This window comes from Melospiza melodia, chromosome 5 (assembly GCF_035770615.1).
Source record: "Melospiza melodia melodia isolate bMelMel2 chromosome 5, bMelMel2.pri, whole genome shotgun sequence".
NCBI classification, from domain to species: Eukaryota; Metazoa; Chordata; class Aves; order Passeriformes; family Passerellidae; genus Melospiza; species Melospiza melodia.
The window spans coordinates 89,018,646-89,042,019 of record NC_086198.1 but is presented as its reverse complement, the minus strand read 5'-3'; the positions used below and the strand labels follow the sequence as shown (position 1 = coordinate 89,042,019).

The window sequence follows — 23,374 nt, the reverse complement described above, 5'->3', positions numbered from 1 at the left end:
TATTAGCTAATTTGATGCCTCCAAACTACAAAGCTAATTTCACGGAATCAGAATATTCTGAGTTGGAAGGAGCCCAGAAGGATCATCAAAGTCCAGCTCCTTGCCTTACACAGGACAGCCCCATGAATAACACCTGTGCCTGAGAGTGTTGTTCAGACACTTCTTGAACTCTCAGTCAGGTGCTGTGACCACTTCCCTGCGGAGCCTTTTCCATTGCCCAGCCACCCTCTGGGGGAGGCTTTCCCGATATCCAACCCGAGCTTCCATTATGGAACTTAAGATCATTCTGTTATCCTGACACTGGTCACCACAGAGAGGAGATCAGTGTCTGCCCCTCTGCTTCCCCTCACAGAGAAGCTTTTGACTTCAATGAGGCCTCCCCTCAGTCTCCTCCAGGCTGAGCAGACCAAGTGACCTCAGCCACTCTTGAGGGCTTCCCCTCAAAGCCCTTCACCATCTTTGCTGCCCTCCTTTAGACACTCCCTAATAGCTTTATAGCCTTCTTATATTGTGGTGCCCAAAACTGCCCCCAGCACTTGAGGTGAGGCCGCCCCAGTGCAGAGCAGAGCAGGACAATCCCCTCCCTTGCCCAGCTGGTGATGCTGTGCCTCATACACCCCAGCTAGGATAGGGTTGACACACCTGGCTGCTGACTCACATTCAACTTTCTGTTGACCAGGACCCCGAGGTCCCTTTCTGTGGCATTGCTTTCCAACATCTCATTCCCCAGTCTGTCTGTACATCCAGGGTTACCCCATCCCAGGTGACGTACTCATTTGAATGACATACTCAAGCAACTGAATAATTTGGAGGGTATGTGGCCTTTAGAAGGGACCTAACACTTAAAATACAGATGAAGTATGTAGTGAAAATATACAGTTTAAACATTGCCCCAGTCTATTTTTTTTTTCCACATAACACCTGGCTTTAAAAGTCTCCTGTGTAGTATGTATTATCTGCTTTGCGAGAAGTGGAAGCTTGGGAGTTCAAAAATTATATCCTGTTTTCAAGCAGTTGAAATCCTGTGTGCTATCACTGTATAATGTGTGATGGTAACACATGATGGCTGGTTTAATCTTCATCTTATTTTATCTAATGACTCATTCAAATATATCTATCTTTTCCTCTCTTTCTCATATATGGAAATGTTAAACTTTCCATTCTATATATCTTGATTTCAAGAAGTAAAATTTATGCTAATGTGCTTATTCTTCTGAAAGTAATGGCCTTCTTCCTCCATGCTTTATTCCTGTAAAGGTATATTTCACAAATGTGAACGAACCTGAACAAGTGTGCTGTTCATGACTTTTATGGTTGGGTTTCACTGTCAATAAATGTGTGATAGCAGATCATGAATGGAGAGAATTGGCCTACTTCATTAAAAGCTAGATATATGAACTCCCATCACCTCACTAGGTGTGTGTTGAGATCAGGAGAGGGAATGGGTTGTGTGAATCACTGCTCTAAGAAACACATAAAGATTAGGCTGGTGTCAGTTTATAAAATGTAGTAAAGGAGAGATCTGCTGCTATTTGCACTCCTTTGTATCTCCTAGATTTTGCATCCTTTTGTTCCCCCAGCTTATTACAGTAATGGTCTGCATCAATTCCATTCAGTTTGATGTTACTGTAGACACACTGTCTTTCGACTGTTTACATTTAGTGATTTTTTAATGTTTTTTTAAAATAATTAAAACTTTACCAAATAAATTATGTTGGTTTTCTCAGTGGTTTGAAAAGGAAAATTTCTGCCATATTACATAGGCTTACAATGTTGATGTCTGCAAACTCCATGTGGCCAAGTAGTCTTGTGAATCCATCACTACATAGTGTCACAATGAGAAAATATGCACAATGAAGCTACTGGGGGAGAGATGTTCCCAGTGTTTAGGGTACAAGCTACTTAAGGTTATGGTGGGGCTCTCCATCTCAAAGTGCACAGGAAATAACTGCTGGCTCGAAGGAAGAAGGGGAGACCTCAATCTTTTCTGTCTCTTACACTCTATATGTGGATAACTCCTTGTCACTGAATAATAGGGCTGGGGCCAGATGTCCAACCACTATGATTTGAAGTATGTTTTTAAGAGTGGATTCAGCCCATACGAACGGGTGACTGGGTGGATGGCTGTCCTCCTACTTTGCAGTAAAATTAATAGGACTTTGATAATTTAATGTTTATAATTTAATTCCATGAATATTCCTTGCTTTCCTGATTTATGTAATAATCTTAAAGACTAATTATTATATTCCAGACTATTTTTTTCCTGTTAATATTACTTGAGACATTTTCATTCTCAGAAGCTTTCTCCCTTTTCTTCCTGAGTCTATAATGTTGTTTGAAATAATGTTGGTTCAATAGTGAGCATAAGAAACAGCTCTTTCAGCCTCCTTTCATTTTGGCAGCTTATCACAGTCTTCTCTGTCAGTGCAACTTTTCCCATGCTTCTTATACATAGTGCATTCCTGATTTTGATAGTTATTCTCATCTTGTCCATTTTAAACTATTTTCTCATGTTCTGCAACTGAGATGAGCTCAGTTGTTCAGAGCAGGGTGCTGATAATACCAGGGTTGTGGGTTGGATCCCTGGGTAGGGCATTCACCCAAGAGCTGGATTCTGTGATCCTGGTGGGTCCCTCCCAACTCAGACTATTCTGTGATTCTGTAATCCAAACCTTACACTGAGGTCTAGATGTTTGTTTTCTCTTGTATAGAAACCAATTTTCCTTTTCAGGGAAAAAATAGTTAGTTTATTTGTATTGATATGTTTCAGCAAATTTGTGGTGAGTTTTCTATTTTATTACAGTTTTTAGTTGCTAGTTCCTGACAATTAATTCCATAGCTTTTCATGCTTGCTGTAGGAGCACTCTTTCAAGTGCTACTCAGTAGGGCAAGATGTGCACTGTATTTTGGTATAATAGATACTCAAGGACAGCTTAATTCTATTTCAAGACCCCTTCTCCTTATGTAAAAATTTCTCATATTAAAGTTTTATTTGTTAGAAAAACAGATATTTTTTATTTGTTAAATTTACTATAAATTCTGTGTATATAGGTCCTTGAAATTTTTCCAGTACAGTGTTGTATAATGTGAGTGGTAAGTATTGATTTCTGAGAACAGGGGCTATTATTCAGAGATATTCTTTGAAATGCAAGCTTCTAAACCATAGGTGGATCGATCCTCCATGGATTAAGTGTACTTACTTCCTAGCTGCAAAGTTCTGTGAAGTTTAGCATATTTTGTAAAGTTTGTGTCTGTAAAATACATTCTGATTAGGACACATCCCTATTGTCTTAGTTTTATTTAATGAAATGCTGGCTTCTAAAGTATATGGAATATCATCAGTTTAGAGAATTATTTTCTTCCTCCTTCAGGCTATTCTAATATCTTTGTAAGTATCAAGTGTTTGACAGATTTGCTGCCATAGGAGTGCTGTGAAGTTTAGAATGAGTTTTTGTCATGTTGCAAGCTGTGTGCAGAAATGTAAAGTCTTCCAGCTTGGTAAAGATGTGGAAGTATCCTGCTACTCTCACTAAGTACTCTGCTACTCTTATTTTGTATAGTTAAAAAAAAATTAAAAAATAGAAAAAAGTGGTTATGATTGTGTGGATAAGGATTCATATTCTATTCTGAATGTGAAATAAATATTCTTATCGGCAAAAAGAGAATCAGGTTTTTTTAACTGATATATTTGCACTTATAACTGAGGACTTCTAAGTAATTTCTGATTTTAATTGTTGGAGTGTATTGATTCTAGGTTTAGATTCTTATTTTTTGATATTTTACCATGTACTGCTTCTTAATAATAGAGTTTTGATATCAGATGCTCAAAGTCTAAGTGGTATTTTAATGAAAAAAGCCAATTGAGTACTCAGGTAAGAATGAGCTTTTCAATACACATTACACCCCTTTTACATCAAAGTTTTATTTCTTATCCTGAAAGTAATGTAGTACAAAAGCTAGCGGTATTATTCTGTGACTCCTAAACAAGTTGGTTCAGTATTTCCTAAGTAAATGAATAAACTTACAGGAGGTACCTACACTTAGCTAAAAATAATAGGTGGTGAAAGCCAAAATATGGCATAAGTAGTATGCTTTTAATGTTTGGGGGTAATTATTAGCCCTGCTAATCTGGCTCCCTCTTCAAGGTGGAAAGGTATTGAGTGGGATGGAGGAGAAGGCTGCATCTGCCCACCTGCTCTCTTCTCATGTCTGCCGTCTGCTGCCAGCACTGTTTACCTCAGGGAGAAAAGCATACTTCAGAATTCTGCTGAATTCTGTGTTCTGTTATTAGGACAGTAGGAATTATTGTATTTTCCTTTGTTTTTCCTCACTTTAACTATTAAAGTGCCATTTTAGTTTGAGTTTCACTTCATGTGCATGAGTCATAGCAGCATAGCAATGACTGTAATTATTGTTCAGAAGTTTTTGCTGGGGAAGAGTACTTACTGGGAAAAGCTGACAAAGTGGAAAAATATATGGATATTGAGCAGAACAGGAAACCTGAAAATACCTAAATCTAATTTTTATGGAAATGTTTTGCCTCTCAAGCACAGAGATTAAAAGTATCCATGCCATACTCTTGGTATTAACTACACGTTACATGCTGAAAACATTCTTTGAATTAGAGTTTGTTGGTAGATTCTTTGCATGTTATCATACAAGTGAAAGAGAGAAGACTTTTTTCCCACCAGTAATTAAAATAATAATGGTGTGAATATTTAAGAATGAATGTAGAATGTATGAATGTAGAATACATTAATATGCAATATGTATTGAAATGTAATATTTAATGTATATAATATAATTAATACAATTATTTATGTATATATATAGCATAATACTAAATCAATTTTACCAATCTAATTTTAGTTTTTTGATATGCAGTAATATTTAAAATCTAGGAGTTTCCACTGTTGTAAAATCCTCTAACAAAATGCCTTTTTTTTTTTCTTGGTAGAGAAAAATGAGAAAGGTACTGTGAAAGCAGGCAATCTGAAGTACAAGGAGGAGCCATCAAAACTACTGTCTGGAAACAAATTCCAAGACCGTTACTTTGTGTTACGGGAAGGAAACTTGTTTCTCTATAAGGATATGAAGGTACAGCAGACAAACTTTGCATTAAGCTTTCTTCTTTGTTTGAACAAGAAAAGATCAACAATCAGATCAACATTTCTCATATGAAATGGCAACTTCTAGAATCTGGGTTGATGTCTAAGATTTTTGTCTTGCTGTTTCGCAGATGTTTTAGTATAAGGAGTTTCTGTGGGTTCATCATTTAGCTATTGTAGTTATGCATTACTATAAGCTTAAAAAATTAAAAAGAGAACAATTTTTGGGTGCTTTGTGCTGACATTAAATTATTTGAAAACCTGCTGAAGAAAGCTGCAGCAGAAGTAATATGGAGCTTAAAGGAGTGCATGCCATTTTTTCTTGATATTTCACACAAAACCCTAAAAATTCAAACAACAGGGTTCTTATGCAGACGCGTCTCATGATAGAAGAGATTATAGGAAACAATAACTCTCAATACACCAGGAAAATATTTCCCTGCTTCCCTACAACATTTTTAGATGTATTCTCAGTCCTCTAAAAACTAGTATGGATAATTAGGTTATGTATACTTCAGAATTCCATAGAAGTGAATTTAGTCATGATTAATAGCAGGAAGGGTTCAGTTTTAAATATTTCATGGGATTTTTCTTAAAATAGTGGGTTTGAGTGTATGCAGCTTGTGTTTAGGTATAAAGCCAAATAATATTAATAAAGAACATTAATAAAACTAATGTTTTAGTTCCAATTATTTCTGGTTTAAAAAAAAATATCAAAGTTTCAAGTGGTTTTATTTTTGCTGACTGCTGGTTTTTTCCCATCCAAAAAATACAGATGTATATTGCTGACCTTCCTAAAGTACTTTTTTTAAGACATATCCCTTGCTCACGTAAGCTAATGCACTGTATCTTCTTGTGAAGCTGTGGATACAGTCTTAATTAGAATGACCCCAGAATGTCACAAATAATGTCTTACAATTTAGTGCTAAAACTCAAATTTGCACATATGTGAGAATAAATTAATATGCCCATAAAACCTTAATTAGTATCTTGGAAAGAATTTATGACAGGATTGTTTTGCCACTTTATAATCTCCTCTTTTAAGCCATTCTAATTTATAAAAAAATTTAATTCCCAAACTCAGGAGGCGCTTTGAACACTTATTTTTAATTTTTTATTTTTAAATGCAAATGACAATACCCTTCTGATCACATAGCATATGAGTTTGTTTTAAATTTTTTGAGAGATATTAATCTACCATGAATAATCTTGGTTTAATTTTAGTCATATTTAGGAATGAATAGTAGGAATGCTTGACATTGCAGATGGAAAATTGTAGTTAATAAGGCCACATGTACTAATTAATTTATAAATTCTCATTAATAGCAAATTAAATTTGTATATGCAGGTGGAGATACATTCTGTTCAGTGTTTCTCTTGTTCAAGAGCAATTATCAAAAACATTGAAAGTTTCCATGAATACTGTATGCTAAATTGCTATATTGTGTTAATTGACTGAAATAATTTACCCCTTTAATGTTCTGTTGCTAAGAGATAAGCTCACAGACAAAAAAAATGGCTCCCTTAAGGTGCATTATTTTGAGAAGTATGCAGTTGTTTAAGTTAATAGTATGTTCTGCAGGGGTATTTTTTTATCCTGGCAGTACCCTTCTTTTGAGCAGGAAGTTACACAAGAATACCAACCATAAAACTGTTGTGTGTTTTGTTGTTTTTTAAGTTCTCTTTAGTGCCTCTTTTTTCCCACATTGGAGTGTTAGAAATTGAAAGCTACAGAATGGGAAATTGAGAATCCAGGGACAGTAAACACTAGGGAGTAGCTTTGTGTACTGGATTATAAGATTTATTGTTTGGTGCAGTTTTTTCTACATTGAAAGCTAAAACACTTGACCTGAAAGTACTGAAGGAATGCTTTTGTGTTGTGTTAAATATTTTTCTCTGTAATAGTGTGCATCTATTGTTTCCTTTCAGCACTTCATCTTCCAGTAACATTCAGTTCTCACACCTGTGGGTCTATGTCTACTGTAGATTGACTAGAGGTAGTTCAAGAAGGAGCAAGCAAGGAACCTCAGGAGATCCTTGTCCATCTTCCTGTGCACAGCAGGGATAGCAGCTGAGGTCAGGACATGTTGTGCATGGCTTTAATCTATTAAAGTCTTCAAAAACCCTGAGGACAGATAGCACAACCTTTCTGGGCAGCCTGTTGCAGTACCTGACTGTCCTCACGGGGGAAAGTTTCTCTGTCCTTAGATGTAGTCTTCTCACAATACAAAATGCCTCACTCAGTCTGCTTCAGACTTTCCCTGTAGGCGCTGGGGGGCGGCTGTTAGTTCAGCCTCTCCTCCAGGGCAAGTGCTCCAGCCCCCAGATGGCCTGGTGGGCCCCTGCTGAGCCCTCTCCAGGTTACTGATTCTCTTTTTTGTCTCAAGGATTCAAAAGATGCAGTCACACAAATAATAAGGAAAGGAGGAGAATCACTCTCCTCGACCTCCTCACTGTGCTTCTGCTAGCTCAGGAAAGGGAGAACACCTTTGCTGTTAGGATCCTCTGCTGGTTTATGCCCAGCTTGGCACCTGCCAGCACGCTCTGGTCCCTATCAGCTGAACTGCCTCCCACTCTCTGTCATTCAAAGAGATTTTTCCTTCACCTGTGCAAGAGTTTGTGTATATCATTGTTAAATTTAATGAGATTCCCGTTCCATTTCTTTGTCCTGTGAAAGTCCCAATACTGGTGTTCTCCAGAAACCAGGTGGATTCCTTCTATCTCACTGGGCTGCCCTTCCTGAAGAGATAAGGAGGAACAAAGCCCTGCCCTCCCCATCCCCTGTCCCATAAAAGTCAGGATATGTTATCCAGAGACTTCTTGTTGTTCAAAGACATAATTTGCTTTTCTTTTCATCCTGATTTAGCGGCCCTAGTGGCCTAATGGATGAATGGCCTAATGGACAGTGCCCCAGTGGCACTGTCTAAAATAGGGATTGTGAGTTTGAGTCAGTCAGCAAAGCTTCACCAAGGGCAAGTCCTGTCTGACCAACTTAGTGGTCTTCTATGATAAATTGACTATGTCAGTGGACAAGGGAAGAGTTGCAGGTGCCATTTGTCTGAAATTCTGTAAGGCCTTTGACGTGGTCCCTCACAATATTCTTTTCTCTAAATTGGAGAGGGATGGAATTGACGGAGTGGACTGTTAGATGGATAAGAAAGTGGTTGGATGGTCACATCCAGAGGGTAGTGATCAATGACTCAGAGTCCTGATGGACATCAGTGACATGTGGTGTCATTTAGAAGTCCTTGCTGGGATTAGTGCTACTTAATATATTCATTAGTGACACAGAAAGGGGAATTGAGTGCTTCTTCAGCAGATGACACCAAGCTGGGGGTATGGTTCATACACCTGGGGAACTGTATGACATCCAGAAGGGCCTGGACAAGCATGAAAAGTAAGCCCATGGGAATCTCAGCAGGTTTAACATGATCAAGTGCAAGGTGTTGCACCTTGTTGGGTCAACTCATGATATCAGCCCAGTCTGGGGGAACAGATCCAGAGCAGCCATGCCAGGGAGGATTTGGTGATGCTGGTGGGTGAGAGGCTGGACATGGCCCAGCCATGGGTACTCACAGCCCAGAGAGCCCAAGGTGTCCTGGGCTGCACCCAGAGCCCCGTGGGCAGCAGGGGAGGGAGGGGATTCTGCCCCTCTGCTCTGCTCTGCCCTGGTGAGACCCCACCTGCAGGGCTGCAGCCAGCTCTGGGGGCCCAGCACAGGAAGGACATGGACCTGGGAGGCTACCAAGTCAATTAGAGGGATATTCTTCCCCTGTACTCAGCACTGGTGAGGCCTCACCTGGAGTATTGCGTCCAGTTCTGGGCCCCTCACTTTAGGAGGGACGTTGAGGTGCTTGAGCATGTCCGAAGAAGAGCAACGAGGCTGGTGAGGGGCTTGGAACACAAGCTATATGAAGAACGACTGAGGGAGCTGGGGTTGTTCAGCCTGGAGAAAAGGAGACTCAGAGGTGACCTTATCACTCTCTACAACTTCCTGAAGGGTGGCTGTGGTGAGCTGGGGGTCGGTCTCTTTCTCCGGGCAACAACAGACAGAACAAGAGGACAGTCTCAAGCTGCGCCAAGGGAGATACAGGCTAGAATTCAGGAGGAAGTATTTTACAGAAAGAGTGGTCAAATACTGGAATCATCTACCCAGGGAGGTGGTAGAGTCACCATCCCTCGAAGAGTTTAAAAAAAGACTGGATGTGGCACTTGGTGCCATGATCTAGTTCTAGTGTTAGAACATGGGTTGGACTCGATGATCTTAAAGGTCTCTTCCAACCTAGAATTTCTGTGATTCTGTGATATGGAGCACCTTGTCTGTGAAGGAAGGCTGAGAGGCCTGGCTTTGGTCAGCCTGGAAAAGAAACCTATTTGTGGCCTTCTAGTACCTGAAAGGAGCCTAGGAGAAAGATGGAAACAAATATTTTAGAAGAGTGTAATGCAGAAGAACAACAGGAATGCCTTCAAACTGAGAGTAGGTTTAGATTGAGTATTACGAAACATTCTTTACTGTGAGGGTGGTGAGGCACTGGAACAGGTTACCCAGAAAAGCTGGGGATCCCATATCACTGGAAGTGTTCAAGGTCAGGCTTGATAGGGCTCAGAGCAACCTGCTCTAGTGAAAGATGTTCCTGTTCATGGAAGGGGGGTTGGAACTAGATAGTCTTTTAACCCAAACCATTCTCTGATTTGTGAAAAATTTTCACCATTCCATAGAAGAGGTTATTTAACAGAGAGCAATCCCATTTCCCATCTTCCTGTCTCAAAGAGTTTGTGTTCATATATAGCACCACATCTTCATTATTCTGATTGCGTTACAGTTTTGTGATTTCTTGTGAACTTTAAATTCTTAATCAGTCTGCTTCCGGTAAAAGTGACTGGTACACTTTGTTAGTGGCAAAGAAAGAGATAAAATATTTTAATGATTTGCTAGAAAAGAGGGGTGTACTCCATGAAAGAAACTGAACTGTGAAATCAGTCATGTGGCATTTTCTCTTTGGCACATTCCTCATACAATAATTAGAATCTTACTTTATTTGCAGGCTAGCAAACCTGAAAAAGTGTTGCCTGTCAGTTCTCTGAAGCTTTATCTTGGAGTGAAAAAGAAAATGAAGCCACCAACAAAGTAAGAATAGAAAAGAAAATAACACAGTGTAAAAAGTATTGTAGTATCATCAATAAAGGGTAGCATAGAACATTGTGGAGCAAAGAAAAGTCAAGAAGCCTTTAGCAGTATACTGAATTAAATTGTCCCCTGTAATATTATTTGTTCTTTTCCTGTATTTGTTTTCATGTTCCATGTTAACTAATCTGTGCTAGTAAATTACTTTATTGATTAGCTCTTTGTAATCTAAAGTGCATTTGTTATCTCTTGTAGATATGGTCGCTCCTGGCTCACTTAGTTTTGTGCTATACGTCCTGCATGTCATTGCTGGACAGACTTTCCTTGCACCAAGTAAAAAGAGAGAAGAGAAAACCAGTTAGTCATGGCCCTTACTGGCAATTCCTGTTCAGCAGAGGATTTTCCTTTTTCAGGATCTTTGTTATTTTGATGTTTCTGCTAGCTGAAGACTGCAGTGCCCTTTACAAACATCAGTGACTATCTCTCAGGAAAAGAGCATTGGGAAATGACACCTGTTTTTCTCAGATGTTTCCAGTTCTTGTTCAGTTAAAGCTTTGAGATACTGAGACAATGCACATAGGATCTTATCCCAGAGGGAGTCTATGTTGGCTGTTGCCTTTAAACAGATCTGCTTGAACTTTTCCTTTGCAGTTGGCAAATGAAAACACCCCAAAAAAGTCTTTGAATTTCAAAGCTTAGCCATGTTAAAGAAATTGTTGATGGGTTTGTGGTTTTTTTGCATGTTTTTTTTTTTTTTTTTAATTCAAGTGCAGAATGAGTAGGAGATTAGTCCAAAATAGGAGTAAAAAGATGATGTAAATGTGTCTTCACAGGTTTTTTTTACTTGAGGTTTATTTTTAGTCTACTTTCAAAAGAAGAGTTTACCTAGTCTCTTCTGGATCTCCAGAAGTGTCTGTTTGTTTCACCTCAGAGGCTTCATTGTGCACCCACTTCTTTTTCATTTTCCTAGTAATTATTAAATCCCTATAAAATCATGTAATTCCTTTTGTTTACAAGCATAGCTCTTTTCTGTCTGTGACTTCTACACTGTCGTGGCCTCTTTACCTGACAGTTTTATTTCCAGCTCCTTTTAAAAAGCACAGCCACAGCAAAACAGTGGCAACTAGTCAGCTGTCATCTGCAGTGCTTTGCTATAACCCTTTGTCTTAAACAGAAAGGTCATTAACTGTGAATCAATTGTAAGAAAATTAGCAAAATCCATCCTCAAACCCACAACTTTATTCTGGATTTGCAGTACACATTTAGATTTTGCAACTTTTTTTTTTTTTTTTTTTAATTAAGAGGACTATATAAAGGTAATTAATCTCTGCTGTTTGAGGAATATGTCCCTGTTTATGGAAGTAACTTTTGAAAATCTTCTTTCTTTCAGCTGGGGACTTGCAGTATTTTCTGAAAAACATCAGTGGTAGGTAAACATGAAACGCACACTTGGTTTAATTTCTCTGTCTAATATTTGTTGAAATATTGAATTGCAAAATAAGAGTATTTGAAAACTAATGGGCATTATTTTGCTTTCATGTCATTTTTCTTTTTTTTAAGTAAAGGAACTTTCTTAGTTGGTATGTTTGGTTCATGTTTTGGGTTTAAATGTCTGGCTTCCTTGTGTGACCAGAGAGCAAACAATAGTGATAAAGTTAGAATGATAGATTTTAATCCTGTGCACATGCTTAAAATGAAGCTCAGGCATTGTCATCAAAGTAGGTGAAGTGATAATTTGAAGTATTTATATATGCCTATTTTTTCTGGGAGTGTTAATAATAAATATAGATAGCATGGATGAATTTGAGCACTATTTGATGTAGTTTAGAAGCCTGTTCTTTAATATGTTTAACTGTAACTGGCACCTCCGTTGCTTTTAATGTTAATTGTGTATTGTGTTCTAGGTATATATGTTGTGATGGACAAGATGTGCAGATGGAGTGGATGATCAGCATTTTTATGGCACAGGTACCTACTCTGATCAGAAAATGTAACTTATTCTGCTGTTGTAAAAATTCCATTAAATATGTATGTGTTATATATAAAGTTCAGTGCCAAAGTTTCTGGAATACTTCATGTAATTAAAGTGCCAAAAGATGTGTCTTAGTCCATGAAGACTATGAGTGCTCTGAGAGTAATAACATTAGATTCTGTCATCATCTCTCCATTCCACCCTACTGTGTTGCAGAGAAGCTTCGTAAAGAAGGACAATTATTTTCTTTCCAGAAAGCTCTTGTGGGTGAAATTTTGGCCACTGACCTAAAGGGTGTGTCTGTGTGCCACAATACCTAAGTGCTATTTCTCTGCTCACTAGTTTGGATGCTGCTAAAGTAGTGATGAAAGAGGGGTGTAATGCTAAAAAGCATAGTGGTGTGAACTAGCCCAGTTAAAGAGCTGTGCTAATATGGCAGTTTTTCTCTGGTATCCAAGTTTGTTTTGTTAACACTGACAATTCATCATGTTGGGTAGGTTTTATCCTGAATTAAGTACTCTTCTGCTTGATATGAGATTGTAAGAAGGGTGTATGTTTGAGTGGCATACAACACATCCTTGGAAATGGAGTTTAATGTTTGCATTGGAGAAGTGGAAATAAGCAAGATGGGAAGAATTTACCCTGACAGGAGAGTGGAACATAGTTCAAGGTTTTAACAGGATTTTGTCTGTGTCAGATTTTTCTTTTTTCCCATGATGTTCAAGGAGCTTTGCAGGATATCACTGTGCATAAACATTGCTAGATTTATGATTACCTGGGAGCTTTGTGTTGCATAAAATAGGCTGAGCACAAGACTGTTGAAATACAGACTTAGTGACTGCCTAAAACAGAATCTGACTTTCATAGATAGTAGTGCTAGAAGTATAATGCATGCCTTGAAAGTAAGACTTACAAATTCTTGTCTTATTCAGCTCTCTTAACTGAAATGACAGTTGTTGTTTCTATGGAAACAGGTGGCATACATCTCATGGGCATAACATGAGCAGTGTCACAGCAAATAGGCTCAGAGGTTATTGATATAGGAAACTTTGAAGTAACTCATGCAAGGTTGGTAACTGTTGAAGTCCTTTTGACATAAAATCACGATGAAGGACAGTCTTACAATTCTGCTCAGGCAGATGTACAATGTTCCTTTGACAATATAGATTAAAAAAATGGGAGCCATTGCTCACTCTCCATGATAAATTTTCCTAACAGAAAAAAAGATAAAATCACTTAATGTACATTTAAAAACATGCTATGAATTCATAACATTAATTTTAGAACTTTATTATAATGAATGAACAGTGCAATGAATTAGCAGTACTACATTGAAAGGGTTTTTTGGTTTGGATTGATTTTTTTGTGAAAATTCTTGGGTTTTTTTTACAAGTGTTCTGGACATCAGTAAAGTTGTCAATCTATAGACTACATGAGAAATTACGTGCTAATGATGCAGATGCAGATTTAGTATATTGTTCTTACTGCAATCTACTACTTCATTACAGAGAAAATTTCCTTAAGAATGCAATGCCTCATATTGGTAAAATTTGCTGTAATATCTCTAAAAAGTCTTGTATCATACAGCAGCAGATAATTATTACCACATTATCCCATTTCTAAACCAGAAAACTGTAAATGTCAACTGACATTATTTCTAGTTAGAATTTTCAAGTTGAGACCATCTTTAAGGAAGTCAGCTTGTTTTTTTACTGTATATGTTGTCACGGTATTTGAACATACATATTAGAGAAACTGCAGGCATCACATCTTCTTTGTGAGTGGAATAACTTAGACTAGAAATTGAAAAATACTGTAAAATTGGTTTTGAAGTGTTAAGACATTGACACTTAATGATTTTGTGCGATTAAGAGGGACATAAACCAATATTTCTGCATTCCTCAGTGCTTGAGCAGACTCAAGTTCTATTAGCAATATCAGTAAGGTAACAGTACTATTACTGTTTTTTTCCTGGTGTCAGATAATGTTTATTCCTGTAGTATAAATAGTGCAGAGTATATGAATAGCAAAGTGTATGTACCACTGTAATCTAGCTACAAGAGTACTTTGATACGGGCCATCAAGTTAACCCAGAGGTTATTAATCTTCCATTTCAAACTGGTACATACTAAGTGTTTGCAGTAGGACCAATGTTTCTTTCAGTTCTATGCAAAACCATCCTGAAAAGCAAGATTCTTGAATTCTATAATAGTTCTGTACAAAATCTCTTAAGAGCACGCATAGCATTCAGTTGGAAGTAATTAATTTGTATGAAGATGGACACAATAGTTTACTTCCACTTTCCTTGTCTTTGATCAGCTGGAGGCACATTATACTATCATGAGGTGCAGTTGAACAGAGAGGTCAAAGCTATGAATAAATACATTTTTTATGTGGCCTAATACGTTGCTAGTATTTCTGATATACTTTCTCAGTTCAATTTTAAGAAATGTTACAGGCACAAAAGGGAAATCAGGCTGCTTAGCTGACAGGGATGGTTTCCTTAGGCTTGCTGGGATTTAAGGCAGATAGTTTTCTTCAGAAGCTCATTAAAGTTTCTCCATAATTTTCTGGGTTGTGTTTGTTTGTTTTATCTTGATCCACAATAAACTGTTTTGGTTGGCGAGAGCTGCTCTTTCAGATAATAATTTCTCATTTCATTGAAAGAAAATGTTCTTAATGGAGAGAACTCATCACAGACTTTTACATCACTCTGGTCACACCATGTGTGAGAATTTTTTATTCCATCTAGATATGAATATAAAATACTTTTTCTAAATTTGGGGCAAGACTTTCAATTTCTAGTCAGCCATCATGAGTCAGTAATCACTGATTTTGATAGGTTTTATTGGTAGTCCTCTTTTTACTTGCTGACCATGTGCAAGTATGATCATAGCTCTTCATAGATCACAACTGTTTTTTTAAATATGATCTTCAAGAGACTTGCTTCATGGATTTGCAGTCCTGGCTTGCCAGTTTCCTTCAAAGTTTTGCTGATTTAGCTGTAGGCCTTGGTTATTCTCTTTGGTAACAGAATCTCATGTTGATGATTTTTTCAGTAAAATCATCTTGAAATACCTTGTCCTCAAATCTGTCTTTACGGTTTTTATTAACATTACTTGAGGAATGTGAGCTCATGTGCTAAAATTGGAAATGTTCAGTAAGTAATATATGGTTTTTTACTTTCCTTCTCTTTCCAGTCTAGTTTTTCACTCAGAGTGAAAATTCACATTTTTCCCCAAAACTGACCTATTTCAGTTGAGCTAAAGCAAAGACTACTGTTGAAACCAGATCTGGATATTTGTAGATTGTGTTTTGGATAACACATGTTGTTATCATACGTTAAGCAATTATTTTCTCTAAATTATTAATACAAATTTTCACAGAATCACAGAATCAATTAGTTTGGAAAAGACCTTTGAGATTATTGAGTCAAAGCTATGACCTAACACCAGCTTGTCAATCAGACCATGGCACTGAGTGACACGCATAGTCTTTTCTTTAAACACCTCCAGGCATGCTGACTGGTGACATTCCAATGTCTAATCCCCCTTTTTGGAAAGAAACTCTTCCCAATATCCAATGTAATCCTTCCCTGGTGCAGTTTGAGGCTATTTCCTCTCACCCTGTTGCTGGTTGCCTGGGAGAAGAAGCCCATCCCCAGCTGGCTCCAGCCTCCTTTCAGGCAATTGCAGAGACCGGTCCGTTCCCCCTGAGCCTCCTTTTCTCCAGCTGAGCACCCCCAGCTCCCTCATCTGCTCCCCACAAGCCGTGTGCTCCAGACTCTTCCCCAGCTCCATGTTCATTCTCTGGACATGCTCCAGCCCCTCAGTGTCTTTCTTGCAATCAGGGGCCCAGAACTGAACACAGGATTTGAGGTGTGGCCTCCCCAGTGCCGGGTACGGGGGGACAATCCCTGCCCTGGTCCTGCTGGCCACTCTGTTGCTGACACAGGCCTGGATGCCATTGGCCTCCTTGGCCACCTGGGCACACTCTGGCTCATTTCCAGCAGCTGTGGATCAGCACTCCCAGCTCCTTTTCCACTGGGCCACGTTCCAGCCACTCTGCCCCAGCCTGTAGCACTGCCTGGGCTTGTTGTGGCCCAAGTGTTGTACCCTGCGCTTTGGTCTTGAACCTCAACAAGAAACACATTTTGAAACGCTTGCACATTGAGGTAATTTTATCTTATTTCTGAAACTTTTGTTGGGACTCATGAAAGTGTGCTTCTGTGAAATTTTGAAATTGTGAAACAAGTCAAAATGTATGTCGTGTTTGATGATATTTTCTATTTTTTTTTTTACAATAATGAGAATAATATTAAGGAAGGAGGATTTGATACATGACAATTATATAGAGACATTTTGGTTCTTTTCACTCAACATTGTGCAGCACTTATGAAAACTTAACATAGTTTTAAGCATCATAGTGTTTTTCCCTTTCTCCCACAATAGGAGGGCATGATGTGGTGCAGTATATAGCTTTTTCCAAGGGTGTTTTGCATACCAAAGAATCTTCTGTATTTATGAAATTGTACATGGAAAATAAGGTATCATTTTTTTTCTTCAGCATGCAGATATATGGCCACCTGTTGGGAAAGCAAGAAAACAATCCATAACTAAAAGTCCAAAGATCAGAGGCTTACCACTAATTCCCATTCATCAGGAGAAGAACACTTGTAAAATCAGAGGGATTACAGAGGTAAGTGGGGTTTAAACTTGATATAGAACTTTTAACCACAATGCTGTAATAAGTAGTCCAGTAATATTGAACTCCCTGGAGCTGGATAAATATAGAATGCAGATGTTGTTATTGCCAACGCCTCTTCCAATATTTTGTCATTAAGGGCACATTTAGCGCTATGTAATGTAAAAAAACTATTGTGGTCTCAAGTTGCATAACCTCTCTGGCTGTTCAGTAAATCATAATGGACTTTTATTTGTGCTTGTTTTTTTTTTTTGAGTAGAGATTGTTCATTAGGAGTAAATAAGACTTTTAGCTGGAAATATTATGCATTTTATTGCAATATGGGTTTTATTTTTAATAAGATCCTTGAAACTGTCCTGCATACATATCTTCAAATATTTTTTTTCCTCTATCTAAAACAACTGCGTGGTTTTAGTTATCTACTCTGTGAATATAATGGAAAAGCTCAGATGGAACTAATGTTGATACATTTAAGTTGTACTATTATTATTCTCAAAGAAGAATGAGAAGCTTTAGTTGCAACTTTTTGAATAGAGTGAGCTTTGTTACTACATTACATGCACTAGTGATGTGTCTGAACCTTATCATATTAATTAGACATTACTTTTCTGATATCCACATAGAGATACTGATGCCTGTGGGGAGAACTTGAGATGAAGCAGTGGAGGCACTGTTCTACTTGGGAATAGTAGTGGTAACTAGCCTGACTGCAGCAGTGAATTACTGTTGAGAAAACACCTTGGTCCTTTGACTGCAGTACTATCATTTCTTGCACATTTTAGAACATTTTGAAAGGAGAGGCTAATATGGGATGTGTTATCACCACTAACAGAGATGGTGGTTCAGGTACAGAATGGTAAAATTGGCTATTTCCATAGTAAGCCAACAGCAAAAGGTAGGCATGGTGCTTTATGTAAAAGACAGCTCCATCTTGTGTTACACTTTCTTCCAGAAAGAATTTCTGCTCTGCCTAACTACAAGAGTGTAAAGCCATGTGAATATAAGTATTTTGTAATTTGTTTATAAATTTGTTTATAAATTTGTCTTTTTTAACCTTCTCTCAGGAAGTATTTTTGCAATTTTTAATAAGTTCTTTCTGATGCTTGCATTTTCAAACCTCTTTGATGAAAGTAATCAGGTCAACACAATGCATAATGAAAAATAAAAACTAATGCCTTTTTACATGGAAGGCTAAAACTGGAATGAACAGTAACATAGTGGTAGAAAGTATATATATGATACTGTTTTTTAAGAAGAAATATTATACCCCATTGGAGTCAGTTCAAAAAAATGTATCATTGGGAGACCATGCCTTCAGTCTTTCCATGAATTTGAATACTCTTCCAAGAATATCTGTTTTAAAGCATTAGAAAGTAATACCAGGAACAAGTATTTCTGAAAAATGCTGGTTTATGGAAAATGGAGGTCTGTTTACAGATCAATGTGTAAACTTGTAGTAGAAATGTCATCAATTTATACAGGCAGGAAAACAGACTGACAGTTTTCAAAACAGTGAAAAAAGTGATATCTGAGAGAGAGAGATGACTGAGGGGGAGAAAAACCCAAACCACTATAAGCTCAAAGATACCCAAAAACTGAGTTAAATATTAATATTTTTTACTAAAATGTCTATATTGAATGACTGATTTTTCCTCATCGTTGGAAGCAGTTTTATTGAGGGTTAGGAAGACAAATGTGTAATACGAGGTTTGAAAGGAATCCTAATAACAAATAGAACCAAAACATTTTGGTTATTTCTATACCTCTTGTTACACATGTGGACAGTGCATTTGAAATATGCATATTTCTCATATAGAATTATTTAATTGAAATAGAAATATATTGCTGTGTATCTGCAGTAAGTATTTGATTTTATTTCAAAATACAAAAAGGCTGAAGAATGAGGAAAAACCTTTTCTTTCAAGCACGATCAAATAGCATACTGACTCAGAATAGGTCATACAAGAAATGCCCAAACCATTCTAAATTCTGTGTATCTAAACTAGCTTCTCCCTAGTGTTTGAGTAGTTTTTAATGTTTGTTTTAACATTTAGGAGGTATTAAGATTCCAAAGAACAAGTTGCTCATGTGCTGTGGATGAATAACTCCATAAAAAATGCAGTCAAACTGAACAAGTTCCACACAGGAAATACACAAAGACCTACAGTCTCTCTCAGCTTTCTTCACGTTCTGGTTGTCAAGAAATGGCACACATGAAAAAAGTACTCCAGGACCTGATTTTCCTTTAGAACTACCCAGGTTTTTCAGAAAAGGAATGTTCTACCTACTGCTGCACCACCTGAATAGCCAGAATACAATAAAGCAAATTTAGATGCAGCGTCTGGTTTACCTTTAATTTTCTACAGCTTAAGAACTTGAAAACAGCCCACCAATGTCAATTGAAAAAGAAGCCAGTCTTTATAACATATCAGTTAGTATTTAACAGCTGCTGAAAGTTTAGATGTAATTGTTGAAAACTATCTCTCGTATATTGATGTTGCTCAGTCGTTATATTATCAAAACTGTAATATGCACAATTGTATTAATTCCACCAAGGAGTTCTAGGTCTTTAAGAGTGTAGGGATCTGCTGTAAAATGCTAAAACTTACTCTACTGTGGTAGAATGAAAAATCAAATTATGATTATATGAAAATAAAGCTTCATGTCCTTATTGGCATGGTGCATGATTTATGTAATTTTCAGAAGTATAGCTAATTGAGAATTTGCTCACTAAAAATGATTACTAAATAATAATATGACGGTTGTGGTAATTTAAAACTAACTTTGCTGTCTCAGCTCTTGGGTAAAATTAACTTTTTTTCTTTAAAACTTATATGAAACTAATGAGGAAAAAATTGCAATCTAAACATTTTTTAATATGATGTGAATGAACTTATTTCTCTTTGCTTGTTTCGTAAGAATATAGAACTACAAGCTGGAAAATCAAGATTTGGTGAACATCATGATAATGAATTTCTGGAAGAAAGACAAAACTTGAAAGAAAAAGCATCTATTGTGGCACAATGTTTGGAAAGAAAAGAGGAGAAAGGGCGAAATCATGCTAAAACACATCGAAACTTGATTTCTGAGGATGATGCAGGCTCAGGGATGACTGAATTACACCAAATACCACATAAGACATTGAGGAAAAATAAAAACAAAACAAACAAAACTACTTTGGAACTAGATAGTAAATTGCCATCAGATGTGATTCAAGAACTAAATACAGTGCTGCAGAAGAACAGAGCACTTCATGAAACCTCCAGCTGATTTCCTGAGCCTGAGGTGTAATACTTATATGTATATTCTTGTGTTATACATGTGTATATATATATATATATTTGTGTATTTTCTGTTCAAAATAGTCTGCTTTGATGTGTCTAGTTTGTACAGTGCAGAGGAAATAAGGAAATATAATTTGTTTATGTGCAGCTATTGATTTTGTATATGTGTATACCCCATGTTATAATTGACCACTGAACTGGGAGAACTGATTATGTAAAACTCCTGAAGTTTGGAAGTTTTTCTGTGCAGTGCAAGGACACCAGATTTTGGTCTATTTTGTTGTTATTTGTTTCAGATTTTGTTTGATACAAGGATTCTAAGGACTGTCAAAAGCTTTTGCTGCTTATACTCTGTACCACTTTGTAAATACTGGGGAGATATTTTAAAAGACAAGATATTCTGAAATTCATGCTATAAATTGGCCTGCAATATTTTTAATTGTCTAACACTATAAAATTAGTAATATCTGATTTTAAATATTTTTTTTTATTTTCTTAATTTGTGGTTTTGTTTTTAGTTTTTAAGGAGAAAATAAGTATTTGCTTCCACAGAATTGTCCTCTGACAAGGCATCATGTGAAGAAATCAAAAGAGAGAGAAATGTAGTAGATGAGACAATGTATCAATTCTTGTATTTTGAAACTGTGTCTCTAGGGTGTACATCTGATTATTACATCTAAGTAATGAGACTATTGAGGAGGACAAAAAAAGTCTTCAAAGCAACTTGTAATGGGTACGTGAAATGGAAGAATTGCACTATCTCAGTGGGCTGAAGTACTTTTCTAAACAGGCCTTGCTCAGCTCAGGGTAACAAAGGCAGGCTTTTCTATTGCTCTTTGGATAGAGCTTGCTTGGTGCTAACAAAGTTGCTGACCTCCCATAAATATTTAGTATTTAAATGAGATATTAATTCCTTTAAGAAAAAATGGTGCCCACAAAAACAAATCAGAACAGTACCAAGACACCAAGTGTTAAGGAGGGCCAAATCCTAAACAGAAGAAGCAATTTACCCCTCTCTTTACTTAAGGACAAAGGTAATAATATTCTTTTTGCAGGGACTGGCAAATGCTTGCCCTACAACTTTACCACTGCTCTTCTGAGTTGGAGGGCTGGTCCAAGGGTTGAGAGAACAGCCTTGCTTGCTGCCTTCTGAGTATGTAGGTAGCAGTCTCTGAAGATAGTCATGTAGCACAGTACAGCTACTTTGAATTTTAGCCCCAGAGTTCCTTAAATATAAAATTCAGCATTGCTTTTCAAAACAAAACCTATTCAAGGAATGAAATTATTTTAAGCTGTTTTCTAGATTTTATCTTCACTTATCCTTTGGGACTGGTGGTCTGACTTTGTTCCATAGCACCTGGAGGGGCGGAAGGCGCTGCTGTGCTGAGGCTGTTTCCGGTGTTGTAGATGCTGTCTGGTTAAGCAGCACGACTGACAGACGTGAGCTCTCGTGAGCTCACAAGGCACTTTGCTTCAAGGGAGGCATTAATAAGGGCTTCTGCTTGTTTTTGCTGCTGTTCCTTTTGTGGTCTGACTAGTCAGACTGCCACAGATTTTCACCAGCCTTTTAAGAACTTACTGATGCCTTTAGTGTTTGATTGGAATTGGCCAGATCTCTTAGAGTAGGAGAGAGGAAGCACAGAAGCAGTATGCTCATTTACTCCCTCTTCTATTTTTGGTAGTCACAGGTGCCCTAACATTTCTCACATCATTTACTTCTATTCCTGATTACATTGAGCAGCTTAATTGGAAAAATAATTTGTTTGATTGAAGAAATTATACAAGTGACTCAAATAATGTATCTGGCAACTCTGCTAGGAAGAACAGAGAAAATGAGATCAAACTGAAATATTTTATAGTAGTATTTATTACTCTGGAATATAGCACTGACAAAGCAAGTCTAGTCTTTCAGACTTTGCACCTACCTTATTTGACCAGTTGTTAAAACTGAAACAAGTTTGTAGATTTTAATTTTCCCAGTGCACTCTTGACTGTTTTGCTACCTTCACTTTGTAATTGAATCTCTTCTAATCATTGAGGCTCTGCCTCAAATAAGCATATCAGCCTGAACTCAAATTTTATTATTAAAGCCGGGGTTTAATGTTAATAAACACATTCTTAAATGCTGATTTGAACTGTGGACTAATGTCAGCAGGAGAAATTGCTTTATTTTCTGTCAGGTTGGACTTGAATGTACTATTGACAGTTGTACTTTTATTTGCAGATATTTCTCAGTATTGAGTTATGGTTCTTATATTGTTCATCTTTTTATTGGGACCTTAAGGATGATATTCACTTCACTGCTGAAATGATGCTTCATGCATCATTTAAGCCACTACACTTAATGGGATAAATGGGCAGTGGAAAGGTTTGTGCATTGGAGTGAATATACCCACAAAGAAAATGGTTTGTGTGTTTTTATTGGTTCTAAGGACTAAAGAAACTTTTGTTCTATTTCAAAACCATGTCACAGGTAAAATTTCTGTATAACTGCTGCTAACAGGCCATAAAAATCAAGAAGATGTTTAATAAAATGAGTTTAAATTTGGCATTGTATGTATTCATACACAAACACATTTATGCACATTCACAGAGGCACACTGAATGATGACAGTGTTACAAGTAAAGATTACTTGGGGAAGTCAAAATTAAATTTTAAATTAATTATTTTAAATAAGTATCAAAGTGTTGAACAAAACATCCAGCACATTATTGTTGCACTACACATTTCAGACTGATCTAAGACCTGCAGAATAAATGTGGTTTGTTGCAATATCTTAGTGGCTGCTAATTTTTGTTGTTCCTGTGCCGTGTTGAGAACTGGTAAAGTGTAATTTTCAGAGAACTGTAATTGAATAAATGCTGTTTCTCAGAACTAGGTGATGGATTTTTTCAGAAAAAAAAAAGCAGTAAGAATGTTTAAAAAAATAATCTGTGTCTGCCCATATGAAAGCTCTTGAATAATGTGGTAAGAGCTTACTTTTCCATCTGCAAAATGAAGTTAAATGGGAGACTGGTATTTTATGTATGAGCCTATAACAGTTAGAAGACTAAGATTAATATCTTAATAAATCTTAGTAAATCTCAGGTTCATCATTGCCTTGTTAAACTTCTATAATCATGATAGGTAGGTGCAAATTTGACATGTAGCCATTGTTTTTGTTGTTAACGTAATGCCTGT

General features: G+C 37.1%; 1 protein-coding gene across 1 annotated transcript in view; it reads left to right on the top strand.

The window, feature by feature from the left end:
* Positions 1 to 22,966, top strand: part of ARAP2 (ArfGAP with RhoGAP domain, ankyrin repeat and PH domain 2) — a 113,523-nt gene extending 90,557 nt beyond the window's left edge. Inside the window, exons 28-33 of the mRNA XM_063157761.1 lie at positions 4,958 to 5,097; positions 10,154 to 10,236; positions 11,624 to 11,659; positions 12,138 to 12,201; positions 16,772 to 16,903; positions 19,829 to 22,966. Coding sequence (XP_063013831.1) covers positions 4,958 to 5,097; positions 10,154 to 10,236; positions 11,624 to 11,659; positions 12,138 to 12,201; positions 16,772 to 16,903; positions 19,829 to 20,179 — 806 coding nt within the window. The 3' untranslated portion in view covers positions 20,180 to 22,966. The remainder of the gene's footprint in view (positions 1 to 4,957; positions 5,098 to 10,153; positions 10,237 to 11,623; positions 11,660 to 12,137; positions 12,202 to 16,771; positions 16,904 to 19,828) is intronic.
* Positions 22,967 to 23,374: the final 408 nt, after the last annotated feature.